General features: G+C 36.0%; 1 protein-coding gene across 7 annotated transcripts in view; it reads left to right on the forward strand.

The window, feature by feature from the left end:
* cacna1ba (calcium channel, voltage-dependent, N type, alpha 1B subunit, a) overlaps positions 1–26,261 on the forward strand; it is a 106,105-nt gene that overhangs the window by 37,105 nt on the left and 42,739 nt on the right. For 3 of the 7 annotated variants that reach the window (XM_058775762.1, XM_058775763.1, XM_058775767.1), the window contains exons 6-19: positions 2,187–2,290; positions 9,270–9,385; positions 11,500–11,583; positions 11,889–11,972; positions 12,292–12,510; positions 13,481–13,593; positions 13,868–13,980; positions 15,172–15,303; positions 17,918–17,990; positions 18,070–18,187; positions 19,977–20,044; positions 20,716–20,822; positions 21,844–21,906; positions 24,042–24,077. In XM_058775762.1, the coding sequence (XP_058631745.1) occupies positions 2,187–2,290; positions 9,270–9,385; positions 11,500–11,583; positions 11,889–11,972; positions 12,292–12,510; positions 13,481–13,593; positions 13,868–13,980; positions 15,172–15,303; positions 17,918–17,990; positions 18,070–18,187; positions 19,977–20,044; positions 20,716–20,822; positions 21,844–21,906; positions 24,042–24,077 (1,430 nt within the window). The remainder of the gene's footprint in view (positions 1–2,186; positions 2,291–9,269; positions 9,386–11,499; positions 11,584–11,888; positions 11,973–12,291; positions 12,511–13,480; positions 13,594–13,867; positions 13,981–15,171; positions 15,304–17,917; positions 17,991–18,069; positions 18,188–19,976; positions 20,045–20,715; positions 20,823–21,843; positions 21,907–24,041; positions 24,078–26,261) is intronic. The other 4 variants (XM_058775766.1, XM_058775768.1, XM_058775764.1 and 1 more) reach the window with 3 other exon arrangements.

Below are 26,261 nucleotides of genomic sequence, written 5' to 3' on the forward strand. Positions count from 1 at the left end.
GGGCAGTTTATTGAGTTTGTACAATATATATTGATGTATTTTTTTACAAATGATATGGAATGAGGCAATACTATTTATATCAATATAGACCTACAGTAGTTTAATATGAGTGCAGAATAGAGGGAGAAAATGCGAATGAGTTGCTGCGGAGAAAGTGCATAATCTAATTTGTCTTAAACATGAGACCTGATTTATGTTAAGGGCTTTAGCTCGTAAGATATACTTAACCTGTATAGTTTAAAGCGGCTTGACCCCATCAGAATCTCTTATAGATACTGTACATCCCCTGCTGACAGATATTTGTAGTTAAGGCCACCTAATATAAAGTGTGACCATGCTGACATATGATGGTGTTGCGTTATGGGCATCCTGAGTTCAAATCCCAGCTTGAGGACCTTTCCCGGTCCCACCCTCTCTCTCTCTCTCTCTCTCTCTCTCCCACTTCACTTCTTGTCTCCTCTATACTGTCCTATCATAATAACAGCAAAAAACGCCAAAAATAAGTCTTTAGTTTAGTGAATTTAACTTATGCTTTAAAAAGCATTATTTTTGTTTTTAGATTGTAATGTTACAATGATATAATGTGTAGGGTTAATATGTAAATAATTTAATTTAGCTCAAAGGGAATCATTTATGATTTTATAGGGAATTTGAGCAGAATCAGTGTTTGCGGCTGATCACTGAGTCGGCCGGTGAGTCACTGAACGAGCCGTATAACATTAATTCTGCACTGGATATTAAAATCCCAAATATAGTGAAAACACTATTAATAAGCACAATAACAAGATCAAAATTATTGCCCAGCCCTAATTTGTTTATTGTTTGTCATTTTAAGAGCAGATGTATTCACACCTCACAAAATGTGGTATGGAAGTTGGAATGGAAGCACTGGATAATTAGCCCAGGTTAAATTGTTAACCATTATACTATCTCTCATGTCTGGTTAGCAGATGCTCCTGTCATAACTGTGGTAATCTTGTGAAGACTGTATTCAGCATTCCTTCAATCCCCATATCACTCGAGAGAACACAAACCTGTGATGCAAGGGCTACAGAAAACATCTAACCCACCAGACCACTGAGACAATGCCATGCATTTTGGCTACTTAACACATATTAATTTAGCATGTCAAGACAATTTTCAAGCTTTAGAGGAAGTGTAGGCGATCCACCATTGTTTCTCCCACCCTCTGAATGAGATGAAATTGTTTCAGTGCCGTCTCCTTTTTTCCTGATGTCAGATGGCGTTCATCCAGTTTTAAAAGTTGAATCACTACAATTCCTTTCAGACCACAAAGATGGCAATATTTGGCAACCCACCCTGCACTGGACTTGGTTTAGAATCTGTTCATTTTAAAACAAAAATGTTTGGTTAAAGAGATACTATTGTACTGTCATCTTTCATTCGGATGCATGAAACAGTAACCGATATAGACTTTAGCAGCAATAAATAAATTATCATTAAGAAAAAGTCAAGTCACACAAATTCCCTACAGTGCTGTAATAAATGTAATACTCAGAGGAGTGGAGATGCAGCAATGGAATTTGGCTCTGACTGCTTTACTGCTCTTGCCAAAAATGCAATTTTAAAGCTAAAGCAAGAGAGATAAAGGGACAGAGGTAGGCACGGCGAGCCGGTTGCCTTAGAAACAGCTGTGTAAGAGAGTAGTGGGGGTTTAAGGATCTGTATGTGTCTGCTGAATCAGCATTCTCCATGATCCCTTAACAATTACAGACAATATGTTAGAGCAATTTGCGAATAAATGGGCACTTGGAGAAATCTTCTCTTAGCATGCCTCATAAACATGCCCTGTGTACGGCTCGGTGTTGTATATGCTGGCGAATCAAAGAGAAACTCTGTCAGTGTCACTCACTAGTCTAAAACGATCTTCTTTACAGAGCGATGACCAGTAGATTGCATTTCACATTCTTTTTTACCCTTGTAAATACCCTGGGATCTCTGCAAAAAGTAATTACTTGGACAATAAGAAGGATTATGGTTGTATAGATACGGATGTGCTATTGTGAAATGTGGTATAGGGATTATTACAGGGGCTGCTTGTGAAGGATAGGGGGTTCAAGAGTAGCCTGTGGAGATTTGGTCTCCTCCAGGTTCTTCTGATGTTTATTTCTCTGTACCTCTGTTCCTTCTCAGTTTCTACTCTCATTACTTCTGTCTCATTGCAGGCCAACGATGCCTCAGGGAACACCTGGAACTGGCTCTACTTCATCCCACTCATCATCATTGGCTCTTTCTTCATGCTCAACTTGGTTCTGGGGGTGCTGTCAGGGTGAGTCTGAAATCAGAGTCATCAAATTAGTCCTAACTGCGTGGGAATTTTTTGTAACTCTGTGTTGTACACATGCAAGTAAACTTTTTCAGGATTCTTAAAAAGTGTCTTAAAAATATTTATTGAAAGTAAATTCAGGGGTTGCTAGGGATGACATTATAGTCATTAATGGTAAAACGGAGGAACTATTTATTAATTTATTTATTTGAGAATGCCTTATATTCAGAAAATTGAATTTAAATTTACTTATTTTTTTCCTTTTTTAAATAATATTTATTTCAATTTAATTCAATATGAATTACCCATAAACATATGATCATACAACATTTGGGTTATTTTTAAAAACATTAGGTGGTACAGTATAACTAATCAGAATTAAATTATATTAACAGGTTATACAAATTATTATTCATTATTCTGTCACAAGACTAGTGAAATTTGTTTATTGCTTTGAATTCCTTGTAATTAGTTAAGTATTCTTCCTATCATTTGCACCTGGTCAGTTCAATTCATATTTCAATCCATAAGTTGAAAGGAAGCCTGGCTTGCAGTGTTGTTATATGATCATCTGTTTTACTCTTGTCTCAACAGAAAGGGATGCAAACTTCATGTAACCCACTAAACTAATCGTTCACCTTTAGAATTCATGATCTTGCTTGGCTTCAAACATTAATTTAACCAATTTGGAGCCAATACAAAGCATACAGTGACCATTTAATGCTTATATGGGAAGCAAACCAACAGCTTTCCTTTAAAATTATTCAAGGGATGCATCTTTTAGCTATTAGGTGGGCTCTTTTAAAATAAATGGGCTTTCCTAAACAATTGAAAGCCTCATAAAATAATTTCTGTCCTACAGGTTTGAATCTATTCACCTACAGCTTATGCATATCCAGAGTAGAAGCAATGTTAAGTGCAGTAGAGCCCTGTTTCTCAATTCGATTAGGCAGCTCTATTTCGCCAATGCAGTGTTGGTCACAATTAGGCTTTTCCTCCATCAATTGTGATTGAGCCAAAAGCCACATACACTCTCTATAAAACAAATAACACGCCCTCACACTAAAGCATCTTTATTTTTCCCTCATGCTTTACCTCTCTCTCTCTCTCTCTCTCTCCCAATATATTTGCCTTATTCTCTCTCTCACACACAAACACTGTTTTAATGGAAAGTCTCTGGATGAATGCTTTGTGGTGGACTTTAGTTGCTGGTGGGATTTGAATTTATGATTTCCTGGAAATCCTCAATCTAATGTTCACTCTATTTCACTGAATGGCTCTTCATGTCTGTGTCGCTGTTGTGTGGCATTCAATATTTATTGTTGCTCCTTCAGAGGGACTCTAACATCCTTTGGCATCTCTGCTTTCAAGGCTTTAGTTGAAAAGATTCATTCTCACGAGGTGATGCTTGTCTCTCTCTCTGTGGAGTACAGTAATCCCAGAATGACAGGAGAGCTATGAGAGTGAGAGTCTTTCTCTTCATGCTTTATCTTTGGCATCATTTCATCAAAGAACACTGAAAAAATGGATCACTGTTTCCACAAAAATAATAAGCAGCACAGTTGGTGTTTTATAAGCAGCAAATCATTATATTATAATGATTTCTGTTGGATCATGTGACACTAGTTATTGCTACTGAAAATTAAGCTTTGCCATCAAAGAAATAAATTACATTTTAAAATATATTTAAAAAAATGAGGTTGCTTGGATCTTTTTCACTTCAGCAATAGTACATTTGTTTGCACAATGCAGTTGTCACTGCTGCAATTAATCAAACTCTGGGTGTTATAATACTGATGAACTTGCCACTGTGTCCCTATACGCTCTTTCAGTCCCCCATCCGCTCTCCCTCTTTGTTGTTCTCTCTTAATTTTCATGCTCTCTCATCGTCCTTCAAGTAATGTTATCAGCCTCTACTCTTATAGTGTGAAATTTATTCATTTAAAGCTGTTTTTAGCTTTAAAGGTGAAACAGGCCCTCAAAGACACATTCTTGAGAGGATTTGCATTTAATTTTTTTTTTTTTTTCCCGGTTACTACTGCCAGAAAATGTTCATGTGCACAGCACATTCAGGGATGTGTGTTTCAGTGTGTACGGAAGTGACAGAATATTTATGCAGTTTTTACCATACAGGGACTCTATCTGTTTTTATGTGCGGTGAGAGCTCTCTAACTGTGTATCTGTCCTCATGGTAACCTAGTTCAAGACTGTGCATTCAAGATTGCTTGAGCAGCCCCCAAATTATCACACTTGCAAAGGCTTTCTACAAACTCCATCTGAAGTGTGAAATGTCTACACACCACAGGCTGCAAAGTATGACGGGAACTAAGGAGCAGATCTAATTAGGCTAAAATAAAGTGTTACATAAAGGCATGGCACAGGCTTCTCTAGCTGTGTCCTTCTCCTTGAGAGAAAGTGAGTTTTAAAATTTTGTGAAATTCTCCACATTGCTGGATTGGCCCAGAAGACTTTCTGCCGCTAGGGTTTCGCTACTTACGTTGAACATGCACATGTGTCAGCATACGCATGCATTGTTTACATGATGCGAAAGCAGACGCATGCATCGTGATATTCTCTACAATGGCGGCACAACACAGCATACGGGATGAGGAGGAGAGGAATTATTGAATAAAGTCGTTATTTTTGTTTTCTTTGCACACAAAACGCATTCTCGTAACTTGCTAAAATTATGGTTGAAACCCTGATGTCACATGGACTATTTTACCGATGTCCTTGCTATGTTTCTGGACCTTGATCGTGTTAGGACACTTGCTGTCTATGGGAGGGTCTAAGAACTCTCTGATTTTATCAAAAATATCTTAATTTGTCTTAGAAGGTCTTACAGGTTTGGAGCGACGTGAGGGTGATTAATTAATGACAGAATTTTCATTTTTGGGTGAACTATCTCTTTAATGCTCACTGTATTTTTTATTTTAATATATTATAAATTATTATTATTAAAAAATAATATATATATATTTTTTTACAGGTGTTTCACCTGTATTTTTAATTTAGCTCTGCATTGTGTTGTTTAGCATTAACCGAAATGTCCATAAAATTAAAGGATAATGTCCTGGCATGTGATTTATTACTGTGATGGCAAAGATTAATTTTCAAGCAGCCGTTTCTCCAATATTCAGTGTCACATGATCCTTCAAAAATTTGAATTTGCTGATTTGGCGCTAAAGAAACATTTCTTATTGGTATTTTGAAATTTGTGGAAACCATGCTTTTTCAGGACTTTTTAATAAACAGGAAAAAAGAGTTCAATTGAATTGGAAATCTTTTGTAGCATTTTAAATGTCTTTTCTGTCAATTAAATTCATTCTTGCTGAATAAAAGTATTTTTGTTCAGCAAGAATGAATTTATTTAGTTTGAAATGTTGGTATTTGTTGGAGAAGTGTGAAGGAACCTTAAGTCATCAGTGGATGCACTGGTTGCCATGGTGCATGTTGTGTCTCTCAAGGTTGTGTGCGGGGGCCGGGAGGTTAGTTCACCTGTCTGACCATGCTGCCTCATGGAGAGATGAGAGGACTGCCCCGGGGTGGAGGTTTCGAGAAGAGGTGGGCAGCCGTGTCATCTTCTCAGTGGATAGTTAGGCAACAGGAATCCAGCTAGAAGGCAATTCATAGCCATTTCATCTTGATCTCTCTCACCCCACGATGACCTTTGACCCTGACTGCATGAGCAGCCCCATTACCAGTGACGTTTACTTCATGAAGCACTGCTTCACCTGTATTTACCTGAAAAATTGTTTATCTTAAAATTATTTTTGTCTGAATAAATTAAAACTAAAATATTTCAATGTAGGCATCAAAGTATTATAATTTACAGCATGAAAAAGAGATAAAGATTAGATAGACCCCCTGCAGTGAAAATCTAGTTTTTAATGTTTACATGTCTGCCTGGTATTTGTAATATGCTTAAAGACCAACCAAGTCCAAATTCATCAGTCAATACCATCGTGGAGCATTTTCTCCTTAAAACTGCAGTGTATCTCAGTCTACTACCTAAGGATGTTGATTTTTAGAAGTCAGCTGTCTGAGATGGCAAATGGAAACATGGTTTGTGCCACATTAGCAACACATTATTAGCTGTTTGATAATGTAGTCAAGCTAAAGGCTAATGATATCAATTACCGTTATGTGTCTGACGTTTGAGCAATACATAAATGCATAACCATTCTGCTACAGATGATTCTGTATAATTCCTTCTTCCTGTTCTTCTCTGGTTCAGACATATATGGCTGAATTAACCCAGTATTGCCATCTGCCATTGTGTAGCGTTTATTGCTTCAGTTAGCTGAGTGAAAGTGGGGCAGGAAGTCTGAGATGCTGTGAGTGAGTAGAGGCGGGGACTAATTTGCATATCCATGATGCTATTTATATTAAATGAGGTAAGGCTTTAGAGTTATATTCAAGCCATTTTAAGGCATGAAGAAAATGTTTTCACAAGAAAAAAATATTTTTTCATTTTGATTATCAGAAATGAGTTTTAAGGGATACAGTTAGTGACTGCAGGGTGACTTTATCAGTTTCACTCAAAAATGAAAATTCTTTCCCAATTTGTGTCAGAGAGGGAGAAAGAGAGCATGCCACAGAGTTAGTATTCCCTCTCTTCTGTCACACACTCACAACAAGTACACACATTCACTGTCACCGTCACACTGCCACTGCAATGCAGGGAGGAAAAAAGAGGATTTTCCCCACATTGTCATATGGGAATCCTACTGAAGAATGGCGTATGTTGTGTTCTGGATGCTATTGCAGCATCTCCTTCTTAAATGGATAGTTCACCAAAAAATGAAAATTGTGTTATCAATTTAATGTTTTTCCAAACCTGCATGATTTTTTTATTTATTTTTTTGCCACACAAAACAAGATATATATATATATATATATATATATATATATAAAAAAAAAAAAAAAAAGTCAAATTTTTTGTCCATACAGTAAGAGTCAATGAGTCCAGTGGGATGTTGCTTTTGGATCCCATTGATTTTTATTGAATGGACTAAAATACATGAAAACCTTTATTCTAAATACACATTTTTGTATTCCATAGTTTCGTATTCCTAAACCACACTGTAAAAAAATTAAAAAATAAAAATAAATTCATAGTTGTAAATAATAAAAAGGTTACTGGAGTACATTTTACAAGAAAATGCTATTTCAGTATTTCTATTTTAGAGTTTGAGGTTTCATTCAGTGTGTTACTTGCCATTTCTTTAACATTAATTGTGAAACAAGCAATTTCTGAATGAAAATTGTTTCTACAACAATTTATTTATTTAAGTTTTTGCAGTTATTTATTTACATTTTTGCAGGATATGTGCTAATCCACTAGATATACCACCAAAAAAAGTCAGTTTAATGTTTTTTTCAGTTATTCTCATACGGCATTGTCTAATGTAATATTTACTCTCTTTTCTTGTCTTGTACTGCTTTCCTATTTTATCTTCTCCTTTAGTTGACTTTTTCTGTTCACATTCCCTTCTTGCTTCGATCACATTCTTAAGTAACATTTTCATTCCAGGAGCATTGCATCCCTTACATTCTGTCCACCCTACTTTTGTTCTCTTCTTTTCTTTGTTCTTCGCATTTATAGCTTTTTTCACCTCTTTTCCGTACACTCTGCGCACCTGTTAAAGAGTAATGGCGGTCAATCATCACGCTGTCCTCTAATTGGCATGATAACAGATGGCAGGTTGTGAGGGGGCACAAACAGTGCATTTTTTCCCTTATGTGCTCCTACATAATCATGCTGCAGAGAAGGCTATAATGCTTATGAAAATGAACAAAATATACAGGGTAAAATATGCCTCTCACAGGCAATGCATGGCCATTTGTCAGTAAATGCTACTTTTTTCGACCTATGAGCTAAATATCTAATCAAGGTATCACTACACAGTTTTGTCATATTATATTGTGTCTAAAAATGATATAATATTATATACAGTATATTTATATATAACTGCTCAAAAGTTTGGTGTCAGTAAGATTTTTTGGTGCAAGAAATTAACACTTTTTAATTCGGCAAAGGCACATTAAATTGATCAAAAGTCACTGTAAAGACTTCTACATTATTAAAATATATTTTAATGTTTTAAAATAGAGAACATTCATTTTCTGACACCAAACGTTTGAACAGAACTGTATAGTATTACACTGTAGCATATATAATAATATATAATATTCTTATATAATACTATATCTATATATATATATATATATATATATATATATATATATATAAATATATATATATTATATAAAAATGTTCTATTTAATATATTTTACATTAATTCCTGTAATAGCAAGGCTGAATTTTCAGCATCCATTACCCCAGTCTTCAGTGTCACATTCTAATATGTTGATTTGATGTTGAAGAAACATTTCTTATTATCAGTTTTATACTATATGCTGTTAATGATGCTGAAAACAAGGATAAATTGATCTTTTTAATGAAGATCTAATGAAGTCTACAAACCTATAGATCTAGATAGACTTCAATAGTTAATCAGCGTAATTATGCATCACCCTGCAATTATATCTGAAAATGAATATAAGAATGACTTAACTATCTGACTCTGTATATTAAGTTAGGATAGGAGAAGGAATTTTAACAATTAAAAAGAAATTGCACACTTCAGCTTTAAGTGAGGCATAAACTGTAGACTTCTAGCCGTTGTTTTCTATTGATTCTAAAACATTGATTTTTCTACTGCTCTTGCAAATGTGGATGCCACACCTTGTACTTGCTTTTTTCTCTAATGTTTCATTTTGGTGCCTTTATCTCCTTCACTTTTGTTTTACAACCACGTACCTTATGGTTTCATCACTGGGTGAATTTGCTTTTGCATTACTAGATGCACGCATGCTCTTATACACATGACCTGTGCCATAGAGCAGGGCTCCCCTGATGCCTCTGTGCAGTACAGTGTGTTCATGGATCTGTGTTTATGTGCATTTGTACAAACAGGGAGTTTGCAAAGGAGCGAGAGCGTGTGGAGAAAAGGCAGGAGTTCCTGAAGCTTCGCAGACAACAGCAGATCGAGAGGGAGCTGACCGGCTACCTGGAGTGGATCTGCAAAGCAGGTCAGTCTTTCCAGTGAACAAAATCTTCATTAACACTTGACATGTAATATCTCCACAGAACCCATTTTCAAATTCTGAGATGTTGTCGTTTTCAAGACTTACACCTGAGAGTGATCTACATTGCAACCACCAGAAGGCCTCGGTCTGTTCCCTACAGGGTGTTCTGTCCCCTAGTGCTTTTTCTCCCATGACTGTTTATCTCACTCGCTTCCCGAATCTCTTCTCGGCCGCGATGGGAGCTGATGTATCTGTGCCTGTCTGTTGCTCAGCACTTCCTCTCTCCATGGCAACCACATAGCCTTCCACTCACTCTACCAGCTGGTTCATACCCTCAGTCTTCCCATGTCTGCCTGTAACAGCTCTTTCATCAGCCAGGACTCAGTCCGTGGCTGTGGATTTGCACTGATCTGGGGCCAACTTAGTAATAGTCTTCTCAAGTTTTTCTCAGGATTTAACCTGTTTTACACACACTCCATGTATCAATATTAATGCTAATATAGTTAGATTGCAGTATTTGTACTGTGTGAACAGCATGATACAGTACTGCATTCCTAAAACTGCACAGAAATGTAAATTATTATAACTAACTTTTTCTTTTTTTTTGTAATGAGTCTCACTTGCCAAAATCAACAAAAATCAGGTCTCTTTTGCTCACCAAGGCTGTATTTATTAGATCAAATTTTCAATAAATGTTTTCTGTTTTAATATATTTTAAATTAATTCCTGTGATAGCAATGCTGAATTTTCAGCAGACATTACCCCAGTCTTCAGTGTCACATAATCATTCAGAAATCATTTTAATATGTTGATTTGATGTTCAAGAAACATTTCTTATTATCAGTGTCGAAAATGGTTATTCTGCTTAATTCCCTTTTTCAGGGTTCTTTGATGAAAAGAAGTTCATGAGAATAGCATTTATTTGAAAACATTTTTGTAACATTATAAATGTCTTTGCACTCACTTTTGATCAGTTGAATGCATCCTTGCTGAACAAAAGTAGTGATTTCTTTAAATTAAAAATCCCTTTGAACCCATGCATTTGAAAGCTATGTTAGTAATGAACACAATATTTTGAAATACAGGCTTTTATGATGCAATATAAAATAAGGGAACAAATTTCCCACCTATAGTTTGAACTTTGTCAAATGTGATGATTCTCCACATGCAGTGCCGGACACACAAATACTTTCCGTTCAGTAAATCTGACTGAATCCAGATGGTTAAAAATTTTAAGCTACACTTTTGGTTTGGGCAGTCTTCATTTTGTGTACATTCATGACCATTCGGATCTGAATTTGATGTTCATCCTCATGTACATTAGATTTCATAATGATGTAATAATATTCAGTGGCACACTTCCAGTAACCATTTTACAATTAATGGCTATTGTTAATAGAAATACCCCAAGGACAAAGCCCTTGATTTTCCACGTAGATGCACATGCAGGATGTGTGAAACCTTAGCATGTTACAACAAATAATCATAACAAGAATAAATCAGAAAAAAAAAGCAATGAAATCGTTTTCCTAAGGGAATGTTTTGGCTTTAAATGCTGATGTTGTTGGTCATTTATAATTTTACCTCTCTTCCTAACACTGTAGTTTCTCTTAAGGCGGCACAATTTCTTGTAAAACTACTGATCCTTCATTAGCGCAGGGGTTAATTAGCTCTGTCACAGCATGTAGTATCCTCCGTTTTGTTTCCCAGAAGCCCACTAGGGCTCTTCCATGGGGATTTATTTGGCTTAGAGAGGTGATTTCCCAGACTCCTCCATGGTGGCCCGGCTTTGATGTTTTAACACCATAAATTCAAGATGGAATTAACTGCTTACAGGCGCTTTGACTTCTTCATGTATCTTGCTACAGCCATTATAGTCAGTTAGATATTCACTGCATTGTTTAAACTTTAATGTGTTGGGCGATACAGTGCTCACTGCTGTCCCTGCCTCCTGCTGGATGTTTGTCAGATCTGCAGTGACAGCAGTGATTGCGGTGTGTAGCATCAGGTTACAATAAGCCTTACAGTGGTTGCTTTTGTCTGTCTCTCCTCCTGTGCAACCACCCAGAACATCCTAGCAACCACATAGTGTAAGTAGTGCAATATCTTTGTTTCAGAAGAAGTAATGCTTGCTGAAGAAGATAAAAATGCAGAGGAAAAGGAGGATGGTGCCTGGTACAAGAGGAAATGCAACAACCCAGGTAACCCTGGTAAAAAAGTAATATATTTAAAATCCATTTATTGCATACTAAGTATAGTTCAAATCTATTAAAATATTTCATGACATTTCACTTGAGACTTGCAGACTTTATTTTCATTTCACTTTGAGTACTACTTGTGCACAATGCACATTTCTTAATATTAAGCCTAAAATGTGTTTTAATGTCACTATCAATAAGGATTGTATGTTCTTTTTTACTGCTAATAATGATTAATTTACTGTATTCTTTAAGAATTTATTATTATATTTACTGTTTATTTTCTATTCGCTTTCCAACATGTTTAGTATTGAAGAGAGCCAAGAAGAGCAAAAATGACCTCATCAATGCAGAGGAAGCAGAAGACCACTTCACTGACATCTTATCAGTCGGTAAGATCCAGGTCCAACGCCTGTGACCTTTGAACTCACGGTGGATTTTCTCCCAAAATCAGCATAGAAAATCAAATGCAGATTAAAAAACAGAGGCAAACTGTCATAAAACTCACATCTGTGGTTGTTTTTTTTTTTTCTTCATGAAACATAAAGAGAGAATAATGACCAAAATAAAAGAGGAGATTGAGAGAGTGTAAAGATGGATAAATAGGATGTTAAAAAATCAGGATTTGTTGTGTTTGTTGAATCCCTCTCCTCTCTTCTCCTCTCCATCATCTGTGAGCTTTTGTGAACGTCTGAAACTCTCTCTCCGCAGCTCCCCAGGGCTCTCCATTCACCCGTACAAGCGTGAAGAGCAGCAAGAACGAGAGCTCCTCATACTTTCGCAGGAAAGAGAAGAGGTTTCGCTTCTTCATCCGCCGTATGGTGAAGGCCCAGAGCTTCTACTGGACTGTTCTGTGTATAGTGGGACTGAACACACTATGTGTGGCTATAGTTCACTACGACCAGCCCGACTGGCTCACATATGCACTCTGTAAGTGAACTTCATCTTTAAAACATCACTACAGCTCTCTTGAGGATCACAGGTTTATGTGAACTATATTTGAACATGGCCTAGGTGCACTGGGAGTAATTTAAACCCTCAAAAAATCAAAGCAAAAAAAGTGCTTTTAAATACTATGCTCCTTGTATTTGCATTATTAATTGTACAACTTTTAGCTGAATTTTAGTTTTACATAAAAATGCTCCTGTTGCTGTTACTGCTGTGTTTCATAAGTTAAAAAGAAGAGTCATTAGATTAAAAATGTAATTAAATGAATTACATTATACACCGATCAGTTAATGAAGGTAATTTCAAATAATTAAGCAAGGATGCATTAAATCGATCAAAAGTGACAGTGAAGACTTTGTTACAAAAATATGTTTTAAATAAATGCTGTTTTCTGTTGTAAATTTCTTTTAATCAAATAATCAAGAAAAAAATACAAAAATATTAAGCAACACCAAATCAGCATATTAAGATCATGTGACATTGAAGACTGGAGTAATGGCTGCTGAAAATTCAACTTTGCCATCACCAGAATAAATTAGATCGGTGCCAAAAATGAGAAAGGAGCATTGCCCCACATCCTACATATACCTCTGCTTGCACGCCAACTGCTACTAATCATTAATTGCCTTTGAGCTGATGCTTTTATACAAGGCCACATACACTACAGTTATTGCAGGGACAGCTCCCCCAAAAGATTTAAGGGCACAATGTGATGAAATCTTTTCGGTTACCTGCCCAGTGGCTACACGACTTTGACTTGGCAACTTTAGACCACCACAATGGCCTGGATGATTACACTTCAGCTCTATTAACTGTTATGTTATGTTGAAACCTATTACAGAAGCAACAGAGTATGAGGATAATTTTGTCAGCGGGTTATTACATCTTTCACTACTGGCATGCCTTATAAAAATGACAAAGTCCATTGATAAATGCTTTTTTGTGTATACAGATTTGGCGGAGTTTGTGTTCCTTGGTCTGTTTCTAATAGAGATGAGTCTGAAGATGTATGGGCTCGGGCCCAGGACCTACTTTCACTCCTCGTTTAACTGCTTTGACTTTGGGGTGAGTAACATGCTGTCAGATACTAATGATATGCGAGACCAACAACAGTACATGTTTCTTTTCCAGTTAATGCCAGAGGTGCTGCCTTATAAGAAACAGAAGAATGCTGATGTCCTGCTGAGCCCCCTCAAAGACAGCAGCTTCAAGACATTTGACAAATTATATGATTATAATTATGATTTTAAAATTATAATAAATTATTGATGGAAATGAGCTTTGTTTTCAAAAATAAATTGTGCCTAATGTATTTGTGTTCTATCTTTGGTGTGTTTAGGTGATTATAGGAAGCATTTTCGAGGTGATTTGGGCAGCAGTAAAACCAGGAGCCTCTTTTGGCATTAGTGTGTTGCGAGCACTGCGTTTGCTGAGGATATTCAAGGTTACCAAGTAAGAGATAATCTATGGTGCCAAAAAACATCAAAAATCACCAAAAAACTAATACTAACCTAAATAAAAAAATTAGCAAAACAAACTCAAAAACTCAAGCTCACTGAAGACAAGTAAAGAGTCAGCAATTGAATAAGAATAAGAAACCAATTACATGCAATAGGACAAACAAACTACAGTAGAACAAATAAACAAGAAAAGAAATCAAATGCATAAAAACACTGCATATTCGTCACTATATAAATTAAATATATTTCTTCTTATTTAAGTTACAACAGTGAATTAGACAAAAGCAGTGAGAGATTTTCTCTTTTTTGTTGTATGATAACCATGAATGACAGACAGCAGGAATATTAGACTGCTGTCACTTTAAGAGCTGCCTGGATCCAATATACTATTACACATGCATTTTCTTTCTCAGTTGTTGGCTTTCACTTAAGACCTACTGTGTTTACAAAGATATGTGCAAAGACAGGCATTCTGACACATAAACATATGTGTATTTAACCATTTGAGGCCTACAAAGTGGCAAAAATAACTCAGTATTCCAACTTCAGTATTCCAGTGCTCTATGAACACAGCTTCAGTAGATTTTTGAGTTTTCTCAACTTGTCGTTTTAAGTTTATTCAACAATAATTTGAGAATCTCCCACAAAAATAAGTTGAGCAAACTCAAAAATCTGCTGAAGCTGGTTGCCTTAAAATTTTAAGTTGGCTCAACTATTTATTTATTTTTTTTACAGTGTAGTACAAAATCTCTACCGGTTGACAAATTTCTACCAGTTAATCGTGTTTACCGGTATATCGCTTACCCCTAATTTATACCATGAATTTATTTATACAATAGTTAAATGCTTGATTCTGATTGGTTGACTGTTTCAAATGAAGTTTCAAAAGACACTAGACAAGAAATTGTATAACAATGAGATGGAAATTTAGATGTATTTGTGGTACAGTATAAGTGGAATGATTGACTCTTGACCCTTGAATTACAATGTAATAAAATAATAATATATTTAATAGGCCGGAGGTGTAACAAGTGCTCCAATTCATTGCATGGCTGTGTTAACACACTTGAGGCGTGTATTAATTCTCAATAGTTCAACAGTCTGTCTTTATGAATTTATATATCATACCACAAATCAAGTTATATTCCTTTCCCTAAACTGTTATCATGTAATGCTTCGACAGGTATTGGAACTCGTTACGGAATCTGGTGGTGTCTCTGCTCAACTCAATGAAGTCCATCATCAGTCTCCTGTTCCTGCTGTTTCTCTTCATTGTAGTGTTTGCTCTGCTGGGGATGCAGCTCTTTGGAGGACAGTAAGTACCAGGCTGAGGGTCACACTCACATGTCATCTAGTCTATGTTCACTTGCTTTAGGTTTTACACTGGACAAGCCAACACAAAAAAAGTAAAAAAAGTCCCTAAAATTAAACAATGGATTTTATTAATATAACCCTAAATTATATTTGATGGTTAGTGCTCAGATAACAGGTGTTTGTTTTGAAAGTTTGGTTCCTAATTCTAATTGACTTCATGCTCTGAGCAGCCAATAATTTGTGGCTGGAAGTGAATATGTATTTAATGACCATTTAAAAACTGGCTTCTACCAAGAGACGAATGAATTTGTGCCAAAATACTTTCAACAAAAGATATTGGAAGCATTTCTCTTCCTTAAATAAGGCTATTTAATTTGTTGCCCTAACTATGCACAATAATATGGTTAGTTGAATTTTAATATGTTTGTTTTTCCCTGCTGTCTGCTTTTCAGAGCTCTTGTAATATGTACTTTTGACTGAAAATGCATTAATCATCCCTTGACGTGGAAAAAAAACCTCCCTATTGTTTACGTTCTTCTGCATAAGCAGCCATGACTCTTCCAAGCCCTGTCGTTTCATTTACCCCCTCAGCCACATGTTAACAAACATGACTGAGCTGATCCAGACGGCACAAGTTTTCATTTCTCTGTTCTATGAATTATTAATCGTACGCTGCAACAGAAGAATTGCCTCTACACATGCTTCCCATGAGGTAAATATCAGCTTAGATGCGCAAACACGCTGCCATGTGATCTACTGTAATAAGAAGAGTGCCAGATAAACAAATAGTCGGTGCGAAATGAGAAAATGTTATTGAAACATAACAATGTGAGTTGCAGGAGACTCTATGGTGATGGTGGTGAAGTCTTTCCAGATCTGTGCTTAGTGAAATGAGAAATTGCTTTTGTGCTTCTCTGGTACTGGATTTCAGCTCCATAGCACATTAGGACTGTAGATGGACATGATAAACTGACTGTCTGATCCACGCAGTCATTTTCTGGGTTAGATGAGAGAGACGGTTTCATACGTTTGGTTGTGAAGCACATCAGAGAGTAGAGCTACTGAAAACAGATAAAACATTCTCCCTCAGAATCTGTTTTATGTATGCATATATATACAGTATGTATATACAGTATATATATATATGTGTGTGTGTGTATATATATACTGTATATATATACACCCCGTATTGACCTGAATATAAGACAATGTTTTTTTCTTGGAAATATATCTGAAAAAAACAAGGTCGTCTTATATTCGGGGTCTAGACTTTGACATGTCTGTAATACACCCACAACAATAGGTAGCGCCAAACACGCATAAAATGAGTGTGCCATGAAATATGTAATGTAATGTGTGTTGTAATAATGTTAGAAGATCGCGAGTGAAAACAAAAGAAAAAGAAAAAGAAAAGCTAATAGCGGCATGAGTCGTGACTGACATGTTAGCCTGGTCTGATGGGACAAAAATTCCTCTGTAAGTGATTTTACAGTACCCAGACAGTACCCAGATTTGAAGACTACTACAATAAGATTTCACTTCTACTGTTAATAAAATTTTGGTAGGCTACTGAGATGGATAGCCTAAATGTTATATAATTCAGATTGGCTACCTGTTATTTTTATGGTATATCAAAAAGTGTATATTTTTAAATGTCATTGTTGGTACATTTTACTAGTATTTACCATACTTTCAAAACAAAAATGTAAATATGCAATATGATAATAATTTAAGAAAAAAATGTGTTTTACAGAGAGAGAGAGAGGTTTTCAAAAACCCATTTTCCAAAAGGTACAACTTTTGGAAAAAGGGGGGTCGTCTTATATTCAGGTCAATACGGTATATATATATAATATATATATATATATATATATATATATATACATATGTATAATATAATATATAACTATTTGCTAACCAGATGGAACCCTATGTAATAAGCTGCACAATGAAACATTCACAGCTGATCAAAACATATTTGATGATTAATATGCAACTACATGGATTTTGAACCAATGAGATTTCAATGTTGTGGCTTTCTAGTATGTCTTATTTTTATCACTCCTATGAGTGTTTTGCAAACATATGATTTTACGAAAGTTATATACGTAAAATCAAGACAATTTTAGATATGAATATATAGCAACATTTCACTTGTTTATAATTATCATTAACTTCAGTTTTCTCTCATTATATTGTTTTTGTGCTATTTTCTTCTAATAAAATGAGTAACGGTGGTTGGGCAAAGAAAGGCATCACTTTTGTTTTCCAGAATAATGTAAACAAGCCCTTTGTTGTGAGATGTTTTAAGCATTTCTCCACGTTCTCTAGTAATGAGGCCCCTACAGAGCCTCTGAGAGTGTACATGGAAGAGCATATCTATTATATTTTTGTTATTAGTTCTGGAGATGCAGAGAGGAGGATTCAGCTCAGCTTTTATATGCAGATGAAGAGAAACATTATTATTTAGAACATATCAGTGCCGTTTTTGCTGTGTTTGCGAGCAAACAAATTGAAAAAGTGAAAGATTTTGAAATTAGAGCAAAGCTGGCTCCTAAGCATACACATGAGACTCATCCAAGAAAATGATTCACAGCTCATCATCTCTCTTCTAGGTTTAATTTTGAAGATGAGACCCCGACGACCAACTTTGACACATTCCCAGCTGCTATCCTGACAGTGTTTCAGGTATTGGCCATCTGGTGAAATGTGTCTGAACGCTCTCATTTGAAATACAATATTTCCATAATGTATTTTATCTCATAAGATTCTGACAGGAGAGGACTGGAATGCTGTGATGTATCATGGAATTGAATCCCAGGGAGGAGTGCACCGGGGAATGTTCTGCTCTGTGTACTTCATTGTGCTCACACTGTTTGGAAACTGTATCCTTTATTATAACATAGGACTGTCATTACTGTCTTGCTTTTTAATGGTCTAATTTTTCAAGCAAAGCAAACAAGATAATATGCACAAATGTTGGTTTCAGTAAAGACACTCATTGTAAAATATAAAGTTCTGCATATTGCATGTACTGTATTAACCAAAGACACAAGACAGAGGTAGATTTATGCAACAGTATTCTTCACCAATGCCATAAAAACATATAATCTGTATTTCCATTTCAGAATGCTCAGAAAATGCTAACACTTAATAATTAAATAAGTAAATAAATAAAAATAACTTCAGTTTTTAGGTGTAAAGCTGTTTTTGATGCTGACCTGCTCTTCTTCAGCATTATTTTTTAACTGATAACTGTTTGACTGTTTGATATTTAACACTACCTTAGCTTCACTGATAATTCAATTCTACCAGACAAAGAATGCTAATTACTTAAAGGGGTGGTTGACTGTTTTTTTTCTAGGCTTGATTGTGTTTAGGGGGTGCAGTCTAACATGTGTTAATGCTTCATTTTTAAAAAACGTATTATTTTTCACATAATTTACCTTTATTCCACACCGCTCTGTCCCTTCTCCTCTAAACGTGCTGATCATTTCCTGGTTTTATGAAGCCCCTCCCTCAGAAATACGCAATGGGCTCAGATTGGTCAGTTGGCCCAGTGTGTTGTGATTGGCTAAACTGCCTCTAGTGCGCGTCTGAACGTCCCGCCCCTCAGCTCAGCGGCATGTGCTCCGGTTGTATTGTAAACAATGGCGTCGTCTATATTGCTTATCAGTTTGAGCCCGATTGAGACGCAGAGGATATTAGTGAAGAGGTTAGCACAGAACCTGTGCAAGCATGGCTCTTAATGGTATGTTTTTTGTTTGTTGTTGTGTCATACTTTTAGATATGCTGTTATTTGTAAGTGCTACTGCTTCTGTTAGCTTTTAATATAAGGTTTTATCCTCATTAAAGCTTTAATACAGTACAGCAACCGCACGCACGTCCATGTTTAAAGCTTGTCATAGCTGTGTGAAAATAAGTGTATAAATGGAACATTTCATTGTTGGAGAGAGAGAGAGAGAGAGAGAGAGAGATGCAGAGCGTGTGCAGAGCAGGGTGATGCGAGGAACAGGATTGAGAACCGCTGCTTTAGAACATGATTTTGAAACTTGTGAATTCATTAGAATCGTTAGAAGACAGAATCGCGATTCATATATGAATAGATTTTTAAGTGCACCCCTAGTTTTCTCTTCCTCTTCTCTAAAGCAGCGCAGCATGGCCTCGCCCCCTTTGTTGCGTGTTACCGGAGGCGGGGTTTATCTGGGTTCGTGACGTATCAGGAAGTAGTTTGTTGTAGTCCCTTACCAGCCGTTTTTGTAGGCATTAAAATGCCAGAATTTGAAAAGACGATATCTCTGTTTGCATTGAACTTTCAGCGCCGCAACTTTGCAGATATTGTTTATGCTCAAACAGCAACATTACACACTAACTAATGTTAAAAAAGTGAAATCGCAATCAACCACCCCTTTAATGTTTTATTTTACTATTTTAATAAATTTTAATATATTTTAAAATGTAATTATTTGTGTGATGGCCATTGCTCCAGTCTGCAGTGTCACATGATCAATTAAAAATCATTCTAATCCTGATTTGGTGCTCAAAAGAAGAACAGAACAGCATTTATTTGATTTATTTATTTGATTTATTTGAAGATTGCATAAAAACTGACTTGTTTGACAGTTTTATTAGATGACCACTTTCAGCCAAATTCCTTAAAGCACATTTGATCAGATACTCTCCTCAATGTGTTTTTGGCCATCGCTGTTGATAATCTTGCCAATGCACAGGAACTCACCAAGGTTGGTTGGGCATGATAAGACTGTACACATGGCAAAAAATATGAAGAAGTCTTGTGGCAAATTATACATTTTTTTGGGGTGCATATATTTAGTTAACAAAACATGTTACACGCTAAGAGGTCATCACGAATTCAAAGGTCATCTATCCATTGAAAAGTAATATTTCACCGAAGATTATCATATAAAGTGCCAAAAGAATACCAAAGTGCACTAACATAAAAGTGACTCTGCACAAAAAGACAAAAAAAAACAACATTTTAGTTCAAGGCTGTATATATGGCCGCATGTACTGTACATACATGGCCAATAATAGTCACTGTCACAGCCATCCGTACAGTCCATGCACACACACCACATGAGTCTCACATGTTGTGTACACCGAATGCGTTATCCTATTGCCATGCACTGACAGCTTTTATTAGTTTCATAAAACTGTCTGTAAGGGTTCTTTTGATCTGACTGATGTTTGCCCTGGTCAGTAACTCAAGGTAATGAAGCTTTCAGGCCGTTGTGGGATTTACAGCCTTGTGTGAAGATGGTACCAACAATATAGAGCCATAAGGCTCCTGGGACGTCACTATCTTGATTTGTTGTTGCTAGTGCTGCTTGCAATTGGATGCAAATTTTACTTGTCTGTCATTCTCTGTTTTTCTGTCTTGCTCCTCTCTCAGGATGAGGAGGAGCAGGAGGAGGCCATCAGTAAGAAACTGGCTCTGCAGAAAGCCAAGGAGGTAAAGGAGGTCAGCCCCATGTCGGCCGCTAACATTTCCATCACAGCGTAAGTCAGGGGGCATTAAACCTGAAGTCAGAGTACTGCCCTCCCCTTTCACTAACCCTCCAAAACACCTATTCATCACCCCTTCATGTCCTCTCATTGCTTTTTTATGTGTCCCAAGAAACTTATTTCTGTTTGTCCCTGTAAGAACATTTCTCATTGTTGGTTGTTTTGTTATTTTACTGTCATCACTTTTATTTGGTCCTCAGTATGTCTCTGTAGGACTCTTTGAGTCTGTTCTCTTTGCAGATGGTCTTGCACTCATAATTGGTTGTCTTTAAATGACATGTATATTTGATTCAGCCAGGCTGTGTGGAACTCTATGGATTTGTTTTTGCTTTCCTGCTGAGGCCAACTGAAAAATCAGTCTGTGTTTGATAAGATTTGTTGTTAGAAATGTACAGTACAGTAGAAAATGTATTTAGCCAATGAATGATGAATCAAATGAATCATACCATCAAAATCTCATTTACATATGTGCATTTTAACCTAATTAATAACCAACCGTCATATCTGATCACCGACAATTCTGAATATTGGGGTAACGTTCATTTCAATGTCAATTGTGGTTATGGCCCTGGATGTGTTATTTTATTTTATTTTTTCTTAGGATCTTGTAGTAATTCTGAACGATTTTTGTAATATTTATATTGAGTTAACATAGTTATTTATTTGTTTATTTGTAATTTGTCATTATGAAAGACATTTTCCCAGTGTTCAAAAGTCCATTTATTAAATTATTTAATAGAATAATATAATGACTAATTTAGTGTAATATAATTAAATTAATTGAATTCATTTTAATGCACTTGGAATTTGAATGTCTTTCCTAATACTGTGATGCGTTCTCACCTGTTTTGTTTTAAATTCTGTTTTGAAGTCACACTATTGTTGATATGTACTTCCCATTGAGTTGGGTGGAGTTAGAGTCAGAGTGATTGACAGCTGCAGACCCTGCCACTGACTCCACCCCCACCAAACTATTTCTTTCCCCTCTCATGGTTTTTGTTTTTGGCATATGCAGTTTTATAAGGCCAAATCCTGGTGCTCTTTCATGCAGCTCCTCCAACTCCAGCTCTCATTCACCGTGAGTTCATTTACTCTCTGTTCAAATCTCCTCTCCTCCTCTGTCCCAGCACACTGTATCTTGCATGATGCCAGACAGCCAAACTTGTCTTGCTGACCAGAGTTATTGAAAGTGAATCTTGCAGTTTAACTTCTGAAATATTATACATGGATCATGAGAGGAAAACCATAAAGAGTAAAATCAGCGAAGGGTAACATTTATAACAGCTTTCATAACATTCTTTAATGATTCTGTAACAACATATAATGTTTTACAAATCATTAGTTAACAAATTTGAGACTCCATTTTTTTTTTATTATTATTATTTGTCATTTAAACATGAAAATAAACAGAAAATAAAGTTTTTGGGTGAAAAAAATATTATAATTATAGTTTTAAATGAACTAGATTAATGTATATATTATGTTCAGAACATTTTCTTCAAATAAACTTTTAATTGAAATTGTTATCGTGATAATGCAATTTGTAGTGGAAAAAAATCAGTTACCATTTTAATGGGAACATACGCTCATATATGCTTATATTAATATTAAAATCTTCATGAGCTACTGATATTGTTGCAATTATAAGATGTTGTTGAAAAAAAGTGTAAGTGTAGACTTGAGGTAAACTATCAGTATTAATCTGCTTCAGTGTAATGCAGCTGCATTAGTGGATTATATACTTACTGTACTTTCTTTTCTAATGTTATGTTTGCCGTGTTTCTTTAGCTAGCAGGTCAGGCAAGTTTCTGGGTACTCTAGATTAACTGATTGCTGGGCTCATTGGCTGCCGCTGGCATTGAGCCGTGTTCTGAGAATCGGCCGTCTGTTTCCCAGTGAGCATCACTACTAGAGCTTCTGCTACTGTTAGTGCCTAATGAGTCAGCACTCCTGTCAGACGAGCCCACTGCGAGAGTGTAGACGCACACACACACACACACGCATGCACACACGCACACATATATACTCTCTCTTACACAGGCAGGTGCACTCAGGAATCGATGGACATGGATAGATTTAGAAACAGAACTTGGATCACTGTCAAACTTTTGAGAAGATAAAAGACATTTGTATTCAAGCTAGTAATAGATTTTTTTTAATTAGTTTTTGGTGATGTAAAGGAACAGATTACCCAAAAATAAAAAGTTTTTCATCATTTACTGACCGTCAAATAATTCCAAACCCATATACGACTGACCTTTTTAATGGAACAAAGAAGGTGAATGTTTGAAGAATATCCTCTCATTTTCAAATAATAAAAGTGAATGAGGACTAGGGCTGTTACAAGACAAAAAAGCATTAGGAAATTGTTATGTGAAGTCATACAATAAAAGATGTATTTCATTATTTTATAAATTGTTATGATTATTTAATGATACATTTCTGCAAATTGTTAGTTTTGAGATGAGTACAATCTGTGAATTAATCAGTCTTTTGAGTCAAATCTTTTTCATTAATTGATATACAACATACAACATACTGAGTATGAGAAACGTATGTCAACTTATTCTACTAACCCTAAACCTACCCTACTGAGAGTTATTAGACATGTAGTTGCAAAATACTGAGAATTAGTTGGCATGTAGTTACAAAGTTACTTATAGTTAGTAGAACATCTAAAGTGGACTATCAAAATAAAGTGTAACCGAAGATTTGAAATGTACCACACAAGACATATGAAATGCTTTTATTATACTTTTATGGTTAATTTTGGGACCTGTTAGCCTTATTCCTCATTGATTTTAATTATATTTAAAAGAGTGACTAGGACGTTAAACGATGGTGTTTCATTGAAGAAAAGTCATATGGGTTTGGAACTATATAAGAGTGAGTGAATGATGACAGATTTATCTTTTTTTTTGTGTGTGTGAAATATTCCTGTAATGCTTCAGTTTGAGCAGTACTGAAGATTTTAGGGTTGTAGAGAGTCTGGATAAGTCTGCCATCATCTCATCTCTCTCCACTGTTTTGTACATTCTTTCATTTTTCCACCATTTATTTTCCACTGTCTTATCTTTTATACTGTACATATTTATTCCTTATGGATTTTCTTGTCAAATGTTTGTCCTCTGACCTGTTTTCTATGGCACTGTGGGGGCTCTTAGCGTGTCCATGTGTATATGTGTTTTTCAATGTGTGCTGTATGTGTTTTAGGAGTTATGTCTGCTCCCCTGCACATCACTACTTGAGGTAATGGTACTGCATAGGGCATGACTACTGCTTTGGTACATGAATGGATGTATTTTGCTCATCTGTATGACAAAAGACAACTACTCATCATTGACGCACCTCATAGTGTTTGACAGTGTGGACAGTATTGGACATTTCAGAATCTTGGCCCTCATTCATATATATGTCAACGTTAACCCCTTGATTTCATTTTTAACCCTTGGCCAGCTGTAAAAAAAGAAAGAAAGTCATTCATCAACTACGTTTCACTCTTTGTACTTTTAAAGCTGTTGTAAGCAAGTTTTGGTCAATACCACGCTTAAAATTCAGAGTTTGATGAAGATGTGAATAGTTTTTATTAGCCAGAGAAAGTTAGCTAAGCCAAAGTTATCAATACTGCTAACACTGTTTACAGCAGCTTTATAGTACTGCACATTGAGAACATCCCAGTCTTTATTTTTGCTAAGTATGTTAATATTTAATAGAAAAGGGGAAATATTGGAACTGTGATAATGATTAGTACATACAGGTGCATCTCAATAAATTAGAATGTCGTGGAAAAGTTAATTTATTTCAGTAATTCATCTCAAATTGTGAAACTCGTGTATTAAAAAAATTCAATGCACACAGACTGAAGTAGTTTAAGTCTTTGGTTCTTTAAGGAGTTTCACAATTTGAGTTGAATTACTGAAATAAATGAACTTTTCCATGACATTCTAATTTATTGAGATGCACCTGTATACTCTGACTAATTGAGCTGTAGTGCTCATGTACGTTTTCAGGGCCCTCTCTGCTATCTATTATTATTAACATGGCCAAAAGTCAAATAAACAAAAGGGCAAATGCAGATCACACGTTGAGGTCCTGTCATTCAGTAACACCAGAGAGTTTGCACCACCTCGTCCTGCTTGTCCACTAGAGGTACAGTCTGACCTCAGGACTGTTTCACACCACAAGGCCCTGTTAGTGCTTTAGCTGTAAATAGCGTCTGAAAATCAGTCTCTCAGCTCTCTCCCAGCCTCAGTAAGTGTTCTCTTTCCCATCGCCTGTCTACACATTGCTGTAGTTCACTCATCACTCCCTGGAACACGGCCTGCCTGCTAGAGGTGTGCCCAGAATAAAGTGATGTGGAGAAGAGAGAAGTGTAGACGTGTTACTTTTCCCCAGCTGAAGCTTTTCCTTTACTTTTCTTTATAACCGTCCTGATTCATGTTCTCTTCATGCTAACTAACTGGTTAAAAAATAAAGTGTAAGAGGACATTACCCAGAGGAGAAGAAGTATAGGAGACTTCTGTCATCATTCGTTCATGCTCATGTCATTCTAAATCCGAATGACATAGGGTGTGATTAAACAATGACAGAAATTCTTTTGTGAGTGAACTATTCCTCATAAGGGAGCAAGAGATATGAAGTCATTAACCCTCTAAATGCCCTACACTTAAGGTATAGGATGCATGGTTAAACTTCATGACCTAAACCATTGTTCACAAACATTTGCAGGATGAGTAAAGCATGCCCATAACTAACCTTTGTAATCTGGCATCCATAAAGACCTTCTTTTTATTTAAACATTGTTTAGTTCCAGTCCTCAAATCTGCTTGAAGTAACGCTGTTCCAAGAGCACTGACATTTAGTTCAGCAGCACTGGGACTTTTTACTGTTTGTAGCTCTCCACTGTGTTCAGTGTTAGACAGATCCTGCTTTTGGCTTAGTTTAGAGCTATTTTAGTTAGCAGAGTAAAAACAGGCAAAATAACCAGCCCTATTATGTCTAAAATTTAATATAAACTTTCAATGTTGTAGTCGAGACCAGTTCATTCATTATTATTGTAGTCGAGACCCAGGCTAGAAGTAAAACTGAGTCAAGACTGAGTTCACATGCTCCAGAGTCCATGACAAGATCAAGGTCTTGGTCTTGGTTCTCATGTCTTGAGTCCAAGAGCATATTTTTATCATCTTGGTTCTCATGTCTTGAGTCCAAGAGCATATTTTTATCGTCTTGGTCTTGACTCAGACTCTGTCTTCTTTGGGTCTCAGTCTTGACTCAAACTCAACCCTCTTCTGATCTCGACTACAAAACTGTTAATTTGTGTGAACTTCAGCCGTCCAAAATTAAGCTCAGTTTTCAAATCAGAAAGGATTTTTAAAGAATGCAAACAGGCAATCACCATTTTGAAAGGGGGTCTCGACATGGATGGAGACTAGC

This window comes from Onychostoma macrolepis, chromosome 05 (genome assembly GCF_012432095.1).
Source record: "Onychostoma macrolepis isolate SWU-2019 chromosome 05, ASM1243209v1, whole genome shotgun sequence".
Lineage (NCBI taxonomy): Eukaryota > Metazoa > Chordata > Actinopteri > Cypriniformes > Cyprinidae > Onychostoma > Onychostoma macrolepis.